The sequence below is a fragment of the Pezoporus flaviventris genome, unplaced genomic scaffold, assembly GCF_033815535.1.
Source record: "Pezoporus flaviventris isolate CSIRO_AGI_PZ_B2104156 unplaced genomic scaffold, CSIRO_AGI_Pfla_v1 ptg000007l, whole genome shotgun sequence".
In the NCBI taxonomy this organism is placed as follows: Eukaryota; Metazoa; Chordata; class Aves; order Psittaciformes; family Psittacidae; genus Pezoporus; species Pezoporus flaviventris.
The window spans coordinates 40,446,574-40,464,680 of record NW_026892555.1 but is presented as its reverse complement, the minus strand read 5'-3'; the positions used below and the strand labels follow the sequence as shown (position 1 = coordinate 40,464,680).

Sequence of the window (18,107 nt, the reverse complement as noted above, 5' to 3'; positions counted from 1 at the left end):
ATGAAAAGATGTGAGCAACATGATCAGGATCACAAACTGAAGGAGATGTTACATTGATATTTTTTTTTTTTAAACAGATCAGTGTCCTAAGAGATATCAGATGGACTGTCTGTAATGCCATAGCCCCATAGCCCAACCATTACCTTGCTTTTCCATCTTTCATCCTTGAGGGACTTGATTTTATTCATCTGAGTAATGTAACCATCTTGAAAAGAAACTGTCCTAACAACTCATGAAAGTTGGCAGCAAAAGATTCCCATAAGACATTCAGTCTCAAAGTGCTGGAGATCCTTCAGAATGGTGCTCTTCTCGAGAAGCCAAAACTGCCTCCAGCTGATAATCCTCAATATCCTGCTCATGCCCCTTTTCCAAACCATCCACACTGACTCCATACATTTGCATGTCGGGTGTTCTTTAGTGTACTAGTTTTTACTGAAGAAATTTATGCTATCAGCTAAACTCATGCTATCAGCTAAACTCAGCTACTTGCTTAGTGACAGTTAGTGGAGCTGGGAAATAAATGGTCAGCAAGAGAACTCCAAACAATCCAAAAGTGACAGATATCAGATTGATGATGTATATAGAGCTGATTTCTGTTTTCTCAATCTTTTACAAATGGCTGCTACCCAAAAAGGGACCCTACTCTTCTCCGTACCATGTAAATGTTCTCTTAATGGAGATTAGTGTGAATAACTGAATTCTGAACTGAGATTTAGGAAGATTATTTCCAGCTCTGACACTCATCTACTTCGCAGAGATGCATTTACACCTCACTTCCATTAGCATTCCACTTTGCACCTATATGAAAGTAAAATATTATAATACAAATATTTTGAAACTCAGTAACGAAAACCCACTGTAAAAAACTTACATTCATTCGATACAAAGCATTGTCTTTATTTATTGAAAATGAATGCAGGCCATAAAACAAAGGGAAATGCTCCTTCTATTAAAGGTACTAAACGCTCCTTTTGTTAACGATTGTATTAGTCCAGGTTTACGCATTTCCTTTGAGTTTAATTTCACGCTGTTTACCTAAGAAAACTTAGAAAAATAAATACTGAAGGATATTGTATATGCTGATGCATGCCTGGATTCAAAGCATACGTTTTAAGTGACAAACACTAAACACTGGTAAGCCAGGGCTTTAACAGTAATAAAAACTAGCATCACAGATGTCAGTAAGCACATACTATAAAGCACTTCAAAGACTTTGAATATTGGAAGGCCCTGCAGAAAGCCACATGCAAAGGAAAGATAGTGCTCCTTTTGGCACTGCTGCAGAACCATTCCAGAAAGTAAAGAGTAAGGATATAGCACGAAGGAAAAAAAAAAAAAACCAACAAAAAATTGTCACTGTGTGAATCAACACTCTACTGAGCTTGGCTTCCTTATGACCTGGCCCTGTAACAAATGCCATGCCTCTGCAGTGGCTGCTGAGAGCTGGTCTCTAGTTAGAACACCAAATTACTACCTGGCAAAGAGTTAAATCTCACATTTTGAGTAGCTGAGACTTTATATACTGCTGCCTATCCCTGAGAAGCTGGTGCCTGCCATCTACTCTATTTATGACCTACAGGCAGCAAGGTATGCATGTGTCATACACTATAATTCCTGTGATAACAAAAGAAAGGCATCAAGAGCAGAAAAAAAAACAGGAAAGAGAGACAGAGAAGCAGAGTTAAAAGTTCTCAAGTACTGATGGATTATATTTATTATTCTAATTATGTTACTACAATAAACAGGGAATGGGGCAATTTTTGGAAGGATTACAACAGTGTTTCAATTTCAAACTCAACTAGAACAAATGGTAGGTTCATAATCTGATTTGAAAAGCCAGCTTCTCTTACAAGAGAAAATTTAAATACCAAAGGATTCCATATGTCAATCACCTACTAAACATGCAGAAGACACCTTAATTAACTAGATCATCTTAAGGTTCTTTCCAACCCTAAATATTCTATGATTCTATGATTCTAACTTACCCAACTCCTGTGAGCACCTTAACTTTCTCCTGTACATCCTTAACCTAATCATCGATCTGCTTAAATTTTATATTAAAAGAAATAAGAGGGCCCATCTTTGGCAAGACAGTTAATTACAAAGAATACACAGAAAGCCTTAAAAAGGAAAACAGATTTCAAAGTAGTAACAAAAATCAACAAAAATGTTCTTTGACTATTCTGATGTAATACTAAAAAAATAAATCTGCTATCAGATAGAGAAGCATATCATCATCAATGCTCCAGGAACTTGAAAGCTGAAACAGTAAGAGTTAGAAGGAAACTTAAAAAGAAATGCCACTAACATCCCCAATAAGGGGTTGGATCTCCTCTCTGACTTGCTCTTTACTCACTTGTCTGCAGCCACAACTTTTCTCTCCTGCTTAAAGCTACTATCAAAAGACCAGCTGCAGTGGCCAACACAGTAGGATGAACTCCCACCCAAACCAGAGCTAAACTGCTGCACTACCAGCAAGCCAGGGTAACTATCCCAGTCCAACTTAAAAAAAAAAGGCTTCTGCTGCCACCTGTATGGAAAGGGAGGCTGGGATAAAACATATCTCTCTCAGGGAATACAAGGCCAACATTCTGCTTATAAACAACGACACCTGCACAGTCACCGCCAGCTCAGCACCAAGCTGGTTTGGTATCCCACAATACATCAACTGAATGTGTAGATGCATGAAGTTACAGGCATCTTCAGGACCATTATTAAATGTTTATTCATACTTCTAATTATATTCTGTAAATATCCAGCAATGCTAAGGATAAGAAAAGGACATCTTCAAATTATTTCAATAATTCTACACAAGAAAAGAACATGGGCAAAAGTAGTATAATTTAAAAATTCTAGATCACCTGTGGAACAAAGCAACACAGAAAAAGATCTAGTATCCTCCATCAAGTAATGAGTGCTGTCACTGAGAAGGAAAAATCTGACAGATGTATTTGTTTCAGTTCCAAAAAAATTGTTCAAATGAATCACTTAAATTACACACAGAAATGGTCAATTTCAAGATGACATCATGAATGGCCTGGCTCTGACTGTGCAATGCAATTTACTCTAAGGAAAGAGACAATTATACAAAGCTGTCTAAGCACTTAACATTTCTGTGTCAGCCAAGAATCCAAACTGGTCAAAGCACAGCAAAAGAGACAAACAGATTCGCCTGATTTGGCAAGCATCTCTTTTGTGCAGCCAGATACTGATAAAAATCTCTCACATAAGCAAGCCTGAACCAAAAAGGGCAAACCATTAATACCTGAACAAGTAATGCACCTTTCCTGCTTATTCTTCTACCATTATGTCTATTTTGAATTAAAACCTACTCCTTTGATTTATTTCACACTCTTCTAACACTGCAAACCCTAGTGAAAAATTAATTCATTAGAACACCTGCAACTATCCTGGTTTCTTATGACATAAATGTTGGGATGCTTTAAGTTGGATGTGAACTTCTGTATTTCAGAACATGCTCTGTTGGAAAAGCATGTTCAAAAAAACTCCCAGATTTCACAAAATTTGTATCACTCCTTGCCCATTCCATTGGCTAAAACAGGCCCTAACACTTCTTAATGGCTGTTCATATGAAAACAATCATCATAAACAAGAAAGAGCTAAAATATTACATGACACTTTTTCTACATTACAAAGAGCAGCCTAGATCTCATATTTCACATAAATTCAAGACTTCCAGTAAATCTCGTGTTCAAGTCCTAGAGGATGTAAACTTCACGTCATCCGGCTTAAGCAGGAATTCGCCAATTAAAAGCTGAACATGCCCATAATCTTGGTAGTTATAGAAGATGCTTCTACTCAGCAATGTGCTTACAAACACTCGCACCAAACATCATATGAATCCAACAAAAATTACACTTTTTTTTTTTAATAGCAAAACTGGTAAAGAAACCAAATTTGAAGCAGTCAACTTCACAGAAAAACTTAATCATTGCTAAATTCACCCAGCGTTTTACTGGGACAGGATACAGTCAGAAGCGAAAAGGACCCTGGTTTGGTGTACTATGAAAGTTAGAGGCTGAATGCGCAAAAGTAATCAGAAGTGTTTAGCAGAAACAGGAGTTTCTAGGGGAAAGAATCTGCTTGACAGACAGTGAAACTAAGAAGAGATCTTTTTGTCATCTGTTCCTTCTATATTCAAAGAAAAAGACGGCAATATATTTCTTCCATTCCCCCAAAAGAAGGACTGCAACAAAGGAGTAGGTGACATACCAATATTCAGGTTAATGCGGACAACCAACCGAGGCCTTAATTTCTCCTTAACTGCTTGTGTCGAAAGGATATAAGAAGCAATGCAAAATACCTATAAGTAACAACTTCATTAAATACAAACTACAACAACACAGGCAAAACGTACACATTCTGCACACAGAAGCTTTAGAAAATGGAAGAAAACACATATGAAAAGAATAATTCTACTTCAACAATTTCTGTGGAATAGAAGCATCTGTTAAATGTTTAGAAAATATTCAATATCTTTCGACTATTCTCTAGACTCACTTGAAGAGCTCAAAATTCTCAGTGTGTGATTGGAAAGGAAACTGCTATGCAATTATGAGACCAACTAATCTTTATATCTGGAAAAACGAGGTTTCTTTCTTAAGTGGTTAATAAAATAGTATTGTAAAATTATTCTACTCTTTTTCACAGAATATTCTATTTTCTTGGTAAAGAAAAACAAAAATACCTTTTGTTCATTCAGCAGGTCTGTAATAGTTTGTGACATTTCATCCAAACTCTGTGCTGCCTTTACCAGGTTATGTAGAGCACGTACATGCTGGTGAAGAGGTTCAAAGTCACAAAGTATGGGAACCCTTAAAAACAGAGTAAGATTAATTTTTTTCCCCACATTGTTGATCTAATATTCAAACATATTAAACTATTACGTGTATATTCCAACAAGACTAAGCTTCCCTCTGTATAAGATTTGTACTTTCTTCATTTCATCTCTTTTACATGAAAATCCACTAAGTATGTGTGGATGGTTTGTGTGTTTTAAATTAAGAACTTGAAAGCTTTTGAAGAATAACTAATGATAAACACAGTGATAGGAAACTAGTATGTCAAGTCTTTCCTTCTGAGGAAAACGTTTACCAGTAGCACCTAGAGTTACAGTAACAGAGGAGAATTGATAGTGATTAGATCTGTAATTGAAGCACTTATGTTTGCAAATGACTCTATTCTTCTCTCCCTTTGGATTCCCTCCAATCCAGCCCTTCCTCTGAAGTAGCTATTAATTCTCAACTATTTTATCTTAATGATAGGTAATGTAAATTAAAAGACTGATTAATGTGTTGTGATCATATTGCAAGTGTTGCAAGATGAGCTTTCAACTGCAAGTTTTTTAAACCTTTGGAAGCACAACATTTATTTAATTTTTCTTAAGAGTTCATATATCCAGGATTTTTAATTTGTTCAGCAATAGCTCCACTGAAATCATGAATCAGGAGTTCATTTAGACTAACAATATAATAAAACTAGATTATACTTTAATGTATTTTGCATTCTCTATTTAATATACAGGGCAAGAGGTGCTAGCGTATTTTTGTAGAATTAAGATTTTGATAATCACTCAAACATATAATTTCAGAAAACTGCAGCACTCTAAGTAAACAGAAGCATCATTTTAATTATTCAGCTTAGTGGTTTGATGCTGATAGAAAAGGACTGTGCTGGGTCTCAGCTTGCCTACTGCTTGCTCTTTAGATGTTAAATAAAAACACCAAAACTGCACTGCTCTAAAGTTTCTTCTGAGCCTCAGTGTCTACTATGATGCGTGACAGTTTTGCTCACCCAAATTGCAAGCCTATTACTATCATTAATATTTCCACCAAATGTACTCCTGAGCTCAGAAACCAGGAGGAACCAACCACACATAATCCTACCTCTACTGCCATCAAGTGGAAAGCTATATCACTACAATTTGGATCAACCAGTTTGGTAAATCTGAAAATAGCAAGCCAAATTTCCTCCTGAACTCAGTCTAAACTTCCCAGGAAAGTGTGAAAATTCTCACAAACCCAAACGTTAGGCATAGCTTTCACCTTTTTCCTGCACAATTACTAAGGAGCAAGCCTCAGAGCATAACAAGAAAAATCAAAATGGTACATCAGCTGTACCATGATCAAATCCACCGTCAAGCTAACTAAACTCACTATACTTATTGTATACTTATTCCAGCAGCAATACCATAAGGATGGCCAGGAATTCTGAATCAAAATGAACACCAGTAAAAAATACAGGTGAAAAATGCAGTGAACTCAGCTCCTGTACTGAGCACCAATTAACAAGTATCAGGCTGATAGTGCTAGTGAACCTTACAGATGACAGCAGAGCATCCTCCTTCTAGATTTATCTTATCCTTTGTGGGATTATGGTGTTGGTACTAAAAAAAAAGTAAGGACTCTCAGCAAATTTCTATCTGCAGATGTCTTTTAGAAGAAGGATGATGGATACATGCAGCATTTGACTGTGGTCAGAATGATAGCTGAATCTCCTCCTAAAGAGACCCTTAAGGAAAACTTGCTACTGCCCATTTCTTGCCCATTGCCTTGGCTGGCATTTCTCCATCTGACTACTACAGGTTTAAGATGTTTGACGGGTTTGAAATCTCACTCTTAACAGTCAACTTATCCAGAAAGACATCTCCAAGTTCTAGGTAATAAACTTAATTCTGTCAGGTTGCTGAGAGACAAAACAGCAGCTTTCCTATCTACATTTGTATGTCTGCCTCAATGTTGGGACTTAAGAAACCTGGAAACAGAGCTTCTGCTCAAAATGATGGGACTTCCACAGACAGCAGAGGCACTTAAGAGATTTCAGTTTTCATAAAATCAGCCTGTCAGAGACAAAGGAATAAGTGAATATAGAAGATTTCCGAGTTAAAGACATTTATTTTATTTGCTCCAGAATACCACTTAACAAAGAGCAAACGGGAGGGAGGGGAAAAAAAAAAAAAAAAAAAAAATCAAAAAAAAAAATCAATCTAATTCTGATCTGACATTTTTTTCCTTTTTGTTTTAGCTATGAGGCAGAGAGGAATATCCAAAATCTTTTAACATCTCAATACAGAATGCATGTGTTAAAATCACCTGAGCTTGAACACATGAAGCATATAGATAATATGTAACTGCATTAAGTCAGTGAAGACCATTGCTTAAAAATGGTTTCGGTTCAAAAAATATCCCTTCTTTTTCCTCATGAATACTTAACTTGGGGGGGCAGAGAAGAGGGAAACAAAGGGGGTGTTATTAGGTGGGGAAGCTATTTCCGTACCACACAAAGTTTAAAAAGGTGCTTTACCTGAGTAATGGCTGTACTTCTGAAGGACAAAAAGACTGCAAAAACTGCAAGTCACTTAATGAGATATCTGGAAGCTCACTGTCAAATCTGCGAGGTTTTCGTGTCTGTGTGAAAAAGAAATAACATACATGTTGTTAAGTAAGCAATATCAAGATGTCCAAGGAAGGATTAAAAATAGCTTCATTAATAACACAGAAAATTTGGCAGTTAACCAATATATCTCTCTCTCAAAAGATTTCTCACTTTTTTTTGAAAGAACCATGTCTGGCCCCACCCCCCTAAAAACACAATCATTTATATTTATAGTCACAAACTCTATTCTACTGATGCCCAAGGCACTGTGGACAGAGTATGTCAGCTGGAAGGGACTACAAGCATCATGTAGTCCAACTTCCTCCTTACTACCATGCTTCATAACAACATTACGGATGTGCGTAAAAGTTAAGGAATAAGAGATAGCACTGAAACTTTATTTGCTGTGCTACTGAACAGTCAAGTATTAATTCAGATCAGTATTCAAACCACTGAAATGAGTAACACTTTATTTTCAACATTTTTTTATTTTTTTTTTTAAGAAAAAAGGTGCAAACAAGAAGCTGATATTGTTAAACAATACAAAGTGAGATGGCAATATAAGAATCAGGGAGTTATCTTAATTAAATTAGCTACAATGTATGAAATTGAAGTTAACAGGCAAAGCTTGATTACAGCTATACTTTTTCACCCCTTCATATTATCAGCCAATAAAGAGATCAAAATGCTTTTATGCTAATCTGGTGATTATAAGAAAAATATGAAAACCTTTTACTTGTTTTTACCATCTGCGTAATTTTATGGCTTTATTATTCAGGAGAGAATTAGATGATCAAATTATTCCTCTTGGCTTCATTTTACTGATCATTAACAGCCATTTTTTGCTCAATACCACAGGCTCCTTGTTAAAAAGGAGTATCAAGTTGACATTTCCTCTCCCACCACACTGCAAGTTATGAACCAGTGTTACCATAAGCCACTTGAAATAGCAAGGAACACTAGCTCCCAGCTTGCTCATCAGTGTCAGAGCAGTGCTACAGGTGTACAGCTGGAATGAAGCAAGATTCACTTTTTAACTTATGAAAATACTGTTTATAAGAATTTAAAAAAAAAAAAACAAAATATACTGACTACATACACAAAAGGATGGAGGCCAGGAGTCAAGTCCTCTAAATAAACGATTCCTTAGAAAAGACTTCCCTGGGTAAAGAAAATAGTTATTTAAAAAACAGAAATGCTATGTACAAGCAATGCCTCAAGAGAAAATTATTCAGCTGCTGCCGTCTAACATCTGAACCAAATTTGAAAGCATTACTAACTATGTGATTTCTTGACAACCGAAAATTGCAAGTGACCACAGAACTTCATGTGAAACCCACCATCCAGGTAGAACTTCTCATTTCACTGACGCATCTTTTTGCTTAAGTTCACTCCTGCAAAACCCTCAACTCCTTATTCAAATTTTCACTGTAATCTTGCTAATCTCTTTTCCAAAATTTTGAGAACCTTTTGCTCAGTTATCTTATTTTAGCTGTCCATTCAGATCATAAATTGCAGATTTTGCAGAAAAAAAAAAAAAGAAGTTAATCAGATTTTTTAACAGCAACTTTTATTTATTTATTTTTCATTTTAAAGACTTCTGGTCAAAATATTCAGATGTGGGTATTTGCTTGCTTTTTTCTTTGAAGTAGTACAGAGTAAGTCACAGCAATACACAAATCTTCAGTAATCGTTTTAAAAGTGTTAAAGAGCAGTAAAGCTCGCAGAGCAAGGTCAAATAGAAACTGCATTTGAATGTAATAATTAGAAATCTTATCACTGACAAGAATTAAACTAATTAGAACTTTCACAGTATTTGGGATAATCTATACAGAACAGTTCATTAATTTGATTAATAGCAAAATTAATAAAAAAATATTTCATCCATAATAGGACCATCTGGCACTTTGTATGCATTTTCTTTTTTAAGTAAAAAAAATTATACAGGTATTTAAGCTATGACAGAAAAGAAGCATTTTACCTACAAAGACAAAAGTCATACTAAACCACAATTCTGATTTCACAGGAAAAAAAAAGAAAAAGTACTTACTGAACAGTTTACCAAAAGATTCCCTTTTTGCCTTTTCAGCTTCATATAGGTGTTTTCCATCTTTTATTAAAGCACCTGCCCACTGTGGAAGGGAAAATATTTAGTTAATTGTTACTTTATACATTTTCACAAAGGCTTAGTCCTGATGTTTTACTTGCTTACCTCCCTGTAGTGTTTTATGAACATTTTTCTCCTCACAACCTCAACAACAGCCAGGCAGTACATTTGAGGAACAGTACTGAGAGCCTCTACAACCTTGACCCTTTCTAGGAGCTCTGTTACAAGACGAAGCAATGCTTGTAGTTTCTCTCCATCTTGGTCAGCGTGAAGCATTACAAAACAACACCACCTACAAAAGCAGGTTACATTTTAAAAGATAACAATTTAGTAATCTCTGCTGCATTCAAATTTCGTTAAGATTAGCAACATGTCTGGATGAACTGAACGATGACATCATTTACATGGGACAACAACAGCTATCTAGAAGTGTCAAGCATTCAGAATTCAGCAGACACCTCACAGTTCCCTGCTAATTTCTCACAGTAAGACACCCACATCAGTGCTCAAAAAATGAGCACTTACCACCATTCGAGTTAGCGTATTCTTTTAGACAAGTAATGCTCTTGGCATAAAAAACCCTGGGAGGAATGATAATGTAAATTCCTGAGCAAAGAGACTAATTTTTGTCTATAAATCTTAAAAGTACTTACTGAAAAGCATTAGCAAGACATATTAAAGATAGCAATATTGTCCAAGAAGCAATATCGGAACAATGGGAAGTTCACACCATCTACTCATGCATTACAAGTAACAGCACCTGTAACATGAAAATTCTCACACCTTGTAATCACATCTTCAATTATCTTATTGATATAACCAATATATTAATGTCAAGCGCAGCCACCAACATAACTTAGTCACAGGGTAACTACTGAAAAGGTGATTACTGGTGTGTTTCAGGGGAAACATTATAGTAACTTTGTCACCACAGAAGGCATAAGGTGGAGGCATATCCCACAAGTTATCAAAATAATTGTTTTCTGTTGACAGAAATGAAACAAAACAATAAATGCAAATAAGTCAACATTAAGCAACTTGAAACATATCTTCATGGAGAAACTACAAGATGGGTACTGTTGACTTCCTCATAGTAATAAGTAGTAAAAAAATATAAAAAAGGCATTATATGAAGCCAACAAGTGCCAGTTCAAAACACAAAGGGGTGCACATTTTCCATACAACATACAGTTGCATAACTTGCAAAATTTGCATAAAAACAGAGGAGTCTGTGAATTCAAAAAGCTGGACTAGCTTATGGAAGAAAACCTCCATCAGAAATTAAAACCAGAAGAGCTGCTTCTAGATCAGACATTACTCTCCAAGAAGATTTACTATAGTTATGTTCTCACCTCATTATTAGATTCCCATTATGATCATTTGCTACTACTAACAGCTAGTGAAAATTAGCTAGAACCACCTTTGGTTTGACCCAAAAAATATTTGGTTTCTTTTTTTTTTTTCTCCTGTGTATTTGGGGGATTTTGGTTGTGGGTTATTTGGTGTGCTGTTTTTTGTTGGTGTGGGCTAATTTTTTAATATATATATACATATATATATGTATGTACCTATACACCTTATTATTCTCTTCAGATCTACCTTCTATGCATTCACTCTTCACACCTTACTAGCTTATTCTTTACAAAGGGATGCAAGTATTTTCCTCTAAAAACTCATGAATTAAGTGTATACTGCACAAATATTCAACATATAGGAAATGAAAGTGATATTTATGGCAACTGAGGTTCTACGTACTATCCCCAAATAATCTGCTACCGTGAAAAATAGTAGAAAAAAATCAGTTATCTTTCCACTGGGCTAAGAGCAGATACATAGGCAAGAAAGAAAGACAAACTCACATTTTGATTCACCTAGAAGTAATTCATTTTACAAACACAACAGGATCTTTGTCACCAGCGCACTGCTGATTCTGCTTTACTCTTTCCTGCACCTTCTCTCATCATACACAAACTGCAGCCTCTTCAAAAAAACCCAAAACGTCTACTTGATGGATATCCAGCATACAAGTCTAACAGGGTCACATTTTCTAATTGTTAGCTGCCAGAGTAAACAAAGGATTCCCCCCCCAATTATTAAACTCTGTATACTTTTGCTATGTACCTGATATGACAGATTATCTAAGGCTTAATTATTAACTCTAGTAGTGTGAAAAAATGTATTTCCCATTGAGCAATACAGACTACTTACTGCCTTCTCTGTTATAATGAGGCTTACAAGAAAAATTGATATTTTTACTGGCTGTGACTAAATACAATTATTTTTTGACAAACTACAAGTAAATCAGCATGTTTTTCTGCCTTAATGTAATCACAAGCTACTGAAGAGTGTTTCACTTATGCTTATTATAATCCTTTGCAAACATCAACGTAATTTCCAATCAAATTCTATGTAAGATACCAACAGCTTCTGAGGTTCATGAGAGTAGAGGGGATTGTAGGTTCTTGGATATTGTTTTATTGATATGAAGACCATTTAAACTCTTAACAAAAGTTTCTCTTAAAACAGTATTCTGTTTCACACTTAAAATAACTTCATATACAAACTGAAGCTATCCAACTTTTTTCTCTTCCATTAAGCAAAACTCTACGCATTACCAAAGATTTTCTTAAGACATGCATTCTTTAAAAAATCTTGAGGCAAGTGCAAGCAATATAAAGTGGAAAAGTTGTAACTTACTTCAGTCTGACTTGTAGATTATTTGCAAGCTCCTGTTTGGCAGTGGTACATTTCTGTTTAATATCTAACAGTTTTCTGTGATTAGTTAACATAATCATCAGCTGATTTGCATGACTCAAACACAGATCAGGCAGCACAGAAGGATCTTTCAAGTTCTCAGCTCTCTTCTGATTAGCCAAAAATCCCTAGAGTAAGAGAGATACGTTTTTTATACAAGCTCTATGACATTCAAAAGGTACGGAAGTGATCCACCTTCTCTATAAGGATGCAAGCATTTCAATAAACTTACTGTAATCATTGAGAACCATAACAGAATGTTACATAGACAAGTGTCAAAGTTGCTTTCTTTCCGTTCCATAATCCAGTCTAAATTAATGTTATCTGACAGTTGCCTCTCAGTTACCAACACAATCCTGTGAAAACTATACAAAACTAACCAACCCCTGTGAAAGATCACAAAAGTTAACGAAGCAGAAAAGCAGCTACTAGGATGGAGTGGATTAACCACCATTCTAATTTCTGTCAACAACCAGCCTGTTGACTGCTGGCATATGCGAGACATATTCTTTAGCCCACAATAATACTGAATATACTCTAAATTGATGTTACGCCTCTTTCATACAGAAATCCATACATGAAGCTAATTCTTTTTAAAAGCCAAGATCACTGCTAGATATCTTATTTGCATACAGGTGTTGGGCATTGCTAAGAATTATCTGTTGTGGTTTGTAACAGTGAGAGGCAAAACAGGGAAGATGAGCTGCCTTACATAATCAGCCATCTAAGACTTGTTTACTGGAAGTGACGTATATAAAACCACACAGAAGTGGTGGCGAAGACAAGGCTGCTGGTATAACTGCTGTGCCAGGCTACTGACTGCTGGAAACAGGGTGGTCCTTTAGGCAAGAAATTCATATCATGTCTCTGACACGTTGCCTGAGCATCACAGTGGTCACTACACTTGTAGTTCTACAAACTTGTCTATTAAGCCTGTGTTTTCTTAGTAAAGAATTCAAAACCAGAAAATAGCTTTAAGTGCTTCTTTCCGAAGCTGAAATTGACAAGAACCATATACACACATACATAAAACTGCTGTAAAATTAAATCACCATCATTGATTTCATACTGAATGTAAAACAATTTTGTTACAAGATGTGGAAAACACATTTGCAAAGCCTGCAATAAATATTTATATCCTAGCAAGAACAGCACAGAAATCAAAGTATCAAAGAAGTAAAGTACAGTGAAATAAAAAGAAGATGCATACTGAACACTGAAGAGAATACCAAAGAGTCAATCGTTTACTGAACTCAGAGCAACTGATGTACCGAATGAGTGAGAATCCTCTGCGAAACAATAAGGAGGCTGCAAACTTTTTAACTGCATGTATTATCCAAGTGAACGGACACTAGAAAAGGTGAGAATTATGTCATTAAGAAGAGAACAGCTACATCAAAAGAACTTAGGCTGTCTAGTCAAGGATGATAAAGACACTGAAAAAAAACCATGCTGTGATATTCATTACGGAATTGCTAAGCAACAAAATGAAAGGAGTATAGACATGAGATCATATAGGTTTGAACTACCCAAGAATATCTTCATATCCGAGATTAACAGATGCTTATATGCATTAGGACAACCCGATTCTATACAACTTTGTAGCAAAAGTAAAAGCATCAAGAAAATAATTCTTTTTAAATAGCAGCTCAGCAAGTTTTCTAAAAGAATCCCATGGCATAGAGCCTGACATTTCACTAACTGAAGACTGTGAGCTAGAAAAGCCCTTTAACTTTACTCCCAGTTCCAAGAGGCTATTCATAAATTTGGGAATTTTTTGCCATTTCTGTATCTGTGGACCGATTTTTAAAATAAAATTTAAACTAAAAAAGCGCCAATAAATAGCGGAGAAATCCAGGATCTAAATAATCAATTATTCTCACAAGTTCTTGCCTTTCCAGCCCTGATCAGATGAAAGGATTCATGACATGAGCATCACAGTCAAACTAAGAAGGATTCTGAAAAACATGTATGATAATACCTTCATGGATTTTTCCCAACAACTATTTCCAAATCAAAGAAGAAGCAATAAAAGAAACATTTAAAAAATTTTATACTGAAGTTCAAACAATATAATAAGCAGCTGAGACAACCCTGGATCACTACAAACCTATAAATGTAAGTTTTCTTTAATACAACAACAAGGAGGAAGAAAATAAAAGTACAGAATATGACAGTGACAAAGCCCTTTTCCCAAAACTTTAAGTAAAAGAGAACAAGCCCAGAATCAAAAATGCCATCTGCCAAACAGGTTTTTTTAAGTATGTTTAATACAGTTAATAATCATAGAATACCAGGTTGGAAGGGACATGAAGTATTATCTGGTCCAACCTTTCGTGGCAAAGCATGACCCAGACTATATGGCCCCGCAGTCTGTTCCAGATAGTGTCCAATACTGGGGAATTCACCTTCCCTGTCCAACTGAAATCTCCCCAGGAGTAACTTACACCCACTATCCCTTATCTTTTCCATGTGACACCTTGTAAAAAGGGAGCCTCCATCTTCTTCATAACCAGCTTTTAAGCACTGAAACATGGTGCTAAGTTGTCCCCTGAGCACCCTTTTCTCTAGGCTGAACAGACCTAGTTAGTGCTCTCTCAGGCTCTACTTATACAGCAGGCTTCCCAGTTCTTTGGTCATCCTTTTTTTTTTGTACAGCAGGGACCAAAACTGAACACAGCATCCCTGGTGTGGCTTGACAAGAGCTAAGCAGAGTGGGATAGTGACAGCTTTATCTCTGCTAGCGATGCTCTTGTTGATGCAAACCAGCATCCTGTTCGCTCTCTTTGCTGCTGCTGCACACCGTTCACTCATACTGAGCTGCTTGTCCACCAGGACTTCCAGGTCCCTTTCCACAAAGCTGCTCCCCACCCAGGTAGATCCTAGCCCATGCTGCACTTCTGGATTCTGTTTACCCAGGTGCAAGACCATACACTTGTCCTTTTTGAACTTCATTCAGTTCTTGTTAACTCACTCTTTCAGCCTATCCAGGTCATTCTGCAGGGTGGCTCCCCCTTCCAAAGTGTTCACTTCCCCACTCAGTTTGGTATCATTGGCAAACTTGGTCAGGGTACACTTGATCCCATCTGCCAGATCATTTATGAAGATATTAAACTGGGCCCAATATTGATCCCTAAGGGACCCCACTAGTCTAGCCCATAATGTGTCAGTTTCTCTAGAAGGAGGCTGTGGGAAACTGTACTGAAAGCCTTGGAGACATCCAGGCAGACAATGCCCACTGCTTGCCCCACATCAATTAAGGAGACTGCTTTGCCTTAGAAGGTGATCAGGTTTGCCAAGCATTATTTGCCCCTGGTGAATCTGTGCTGGCTTTTCCCAATCATGTGCTTCGCTTGACTTGTGATAGCCCCCACAATGATTCAGTTCATAACATTCCCAAGGACTGAAGACTGATGGACCTATAATTGCCTGGATTCTCCTTTGAGGAAAATACAGGTGACTCTTCTTGTAGCTGGTTGTGACATTTACCTTCTTCCATTCTCCTAGGCATCCCCTGACCTCCACAACTTCTCAAAGATTATGAAGAGTGGCCCTACAACAGTGTTTGCCAGCAGTCTTAAGAAGTAACTTCTATGAATTTAATTGATGGAAATGCATTTGAATGTAACAGAATGTTTTGAAATGCTACACTACAAATAGTGAAATGAGAAACGATAAATGAAATAAAGCACAAGAATACATTAAAAAGGAGAAATTGTTGGGCAGAATCACACTGAAAGATTAGTCTCCAAATTTCCAGAGGCATACCCTTACTACATACCGCCACCTACTGACCATAACTCTATACACTCATGCAACAACCTCCACAGACAAAAAAAAAACTTTTGTTAATTTAACAAAGCAGCTTTCTACATTAAATGCCGGGGGAGGGGGGAGACCAACTCTTAAACTACGTAACTCAGGATACAATTTTAATATAAAAGGCTGTTTAATGGTCAGTAAATTGCAAAGGCTGACTGAAAGCAAGAGAACTCTTAAGGCCGGCCCAGGAACAAGCAAATTAACAATGAGGCCTTCTAGCAGCAAATTACTTGTTCTGTGGAATCAGTTTGGTTTAAAATTTAATAATGAAATTGATGTCGGAGTAGAAAGTCAACCCAAATTCTGGGTAGAACATCAGCTTTTTCTGGGCTGGGGAAAAGAAGCCTCCCTGCAGCTTCCAATACAAATACTGCCAACAGAATTACACTGAGATACTCCTTATCCTTGTTCCATAAAATACCTTCACTTTATTCTTTATGAACACAGTTTTCTGCTGAACATTTGATGTAAAGTAAAATTGTATGATTTTTCTTTTTCTTACTCATCCAGAGGAAATCTAATTTCTAAGAAAAAAAGCCCAAAAACAAAAACACCCACAGAAAACCCCCAAACAACAACAAAAGCAAACAAACAAAAAACTAAGAACAAAGAAACCACAACCCAGATGTTTCCTACTCCAGAAACAACACCATATACTGGTGCTTTTATGAAAATGCTTATTGGTCAAATTGGAATGAAATAAATTTCATATAACCAAGAGAATGTCATCAGAAATATTCTAACTATAAAAATACACAGCTTAATCTGCACTTGACGAAGTTGCGGAGAACTACAGCTCTTCACGTTCCTAGTGCATTAAGTCTAGGATATTTTAAGTAAAACATTTTTATTTTGTAGAATGACTTTTTCTCTACATAGATAAAGTGACATAAATATAAGCCCTAAATTTAAAGTTCCAGTGCTGTCCATCAGTGTGTTGCATTTTCAGCTAGCTAGATATTTTTTAAAAATTATTTAAATATTGTACCTGGAATTATGAGCAGAAAACACAACTCCAAGGAGTAAAAACTACCAATATTTAAATGTCAAATTATTATGACTATAGCACCTTCATGAGCACCTCCACTCTATTACGTTGAAAACTATCTTGCATTAAGACATGCAACTGTTTCATTGCAATCAGCATACACATATCAAAAATCTGCTATTTTCCAATGTTGCACACACAAATGTGAATTACCTGAGCAAGTTCTTTTTGTTCATTCACCAGTCTGCTGCAACTTGCTATCATCTGGTCTAATGCATACAGCCTATCCTCGAGGCCTTTAATAGCCTTCATGTTCTGATTATCTAGTTTGGCGATAGTTTGGCGACATTCTGACAGAAAGGGTTGGATGATCCTTGGATCAAGCTGGAAAAAAGGTGAAATAGAGAAATGTTTATTAGCAGTTGACATGCTGAAAGGTGATGCGAGCTATTTAAACGCATTTTTTTCAGCTTAATATTTCTTTTTAATAACATATACCTACATCTGTTATCTGTTTCAAAATTCTGAGTTAATGTGTCTGAGCATTTTACATCACAGCATGAACTTCTCTGAAGTATTCCAAGCAAACTATCACTGAAATCAGGATGGTTACAAGGCGAAGAAACATTAGCTGTGGGTGTAAGGCAGGGTGCTGGGGGAAGAGGCAGTTTAAAGGTAACAGGCACAGTTTGTCCTGGAAAAGAGTCCATACACCTAAAATCAAAACAAGTGATGAATGCGAGTCAGTGGGAAGTACAGTAGGAAGGGTGATGAGAAAAAGCTGTAAGACTCATCAACCTTTTCCTACTGAATTAATGTTTTTATGGACTGCTTAGACAAACAGATCAGTTCTAAGTAACTTTTGGCCTTTTTTTTTTTTTTCTTATTTTTCCTAATAAAACCACATTTTAAAAAATTATTTAATCATATTCCTTCAGAGGTCTTTATCCAGAAATTACACAATGGGTTGGGTTGGAAGGGACCTTACAGATAATCTGGTTCCACACCCCCTGCCATGGGCAAGGGCACCTTCCACTAGAT

General features: G+C 36.4%; 1 protein-coding gene across 4 annotated transcripts in view; it reads right to left on the bottom strand.

The window, feature by feature from the left end:
• RB1CC1 (RB1 inducible coiled-coil 1) overlaps positions 1–18,107 on the bottom strand; it is a 60,029-nt gene that overhangs the window by 19,904 nt on the left and 22,018 nt on the right. For all 4 annotated transcript variants that reach the window (XM_061448489.1, XM_061448490.1, XM_061448491.1 and 1 more), the window contains 7 exons: positions 17,280–17,450; positions 12,200–12,384; positions 9,608–9,794; positions 9,446–9,527; positions 8,495–8,556; positions 7,324–7,427; positions 4,709–4,835 (listed from right to left, as the gene is read on the bottom strand). In XM_061448489.1, coding sequence (XP_061304473.1) covers positions 4,709–4,835; positions 7,324–7,427; positions 8,495–8,556; positions 9,446–9,527; positions 9,608–9,794; positions 12,200–12,384; positions 17,280–17,450 — 918 coding nt within the window. The remainder of the gene's footprint in view (positions 1–4,708; positions 4,836–7,323; positions 7,428–8,494; positions 8,557–9,445; positions 9,528–9,607; positions 9,795–12,199; positions 12,385–17,279; positions 17,451–18,107) is intronic.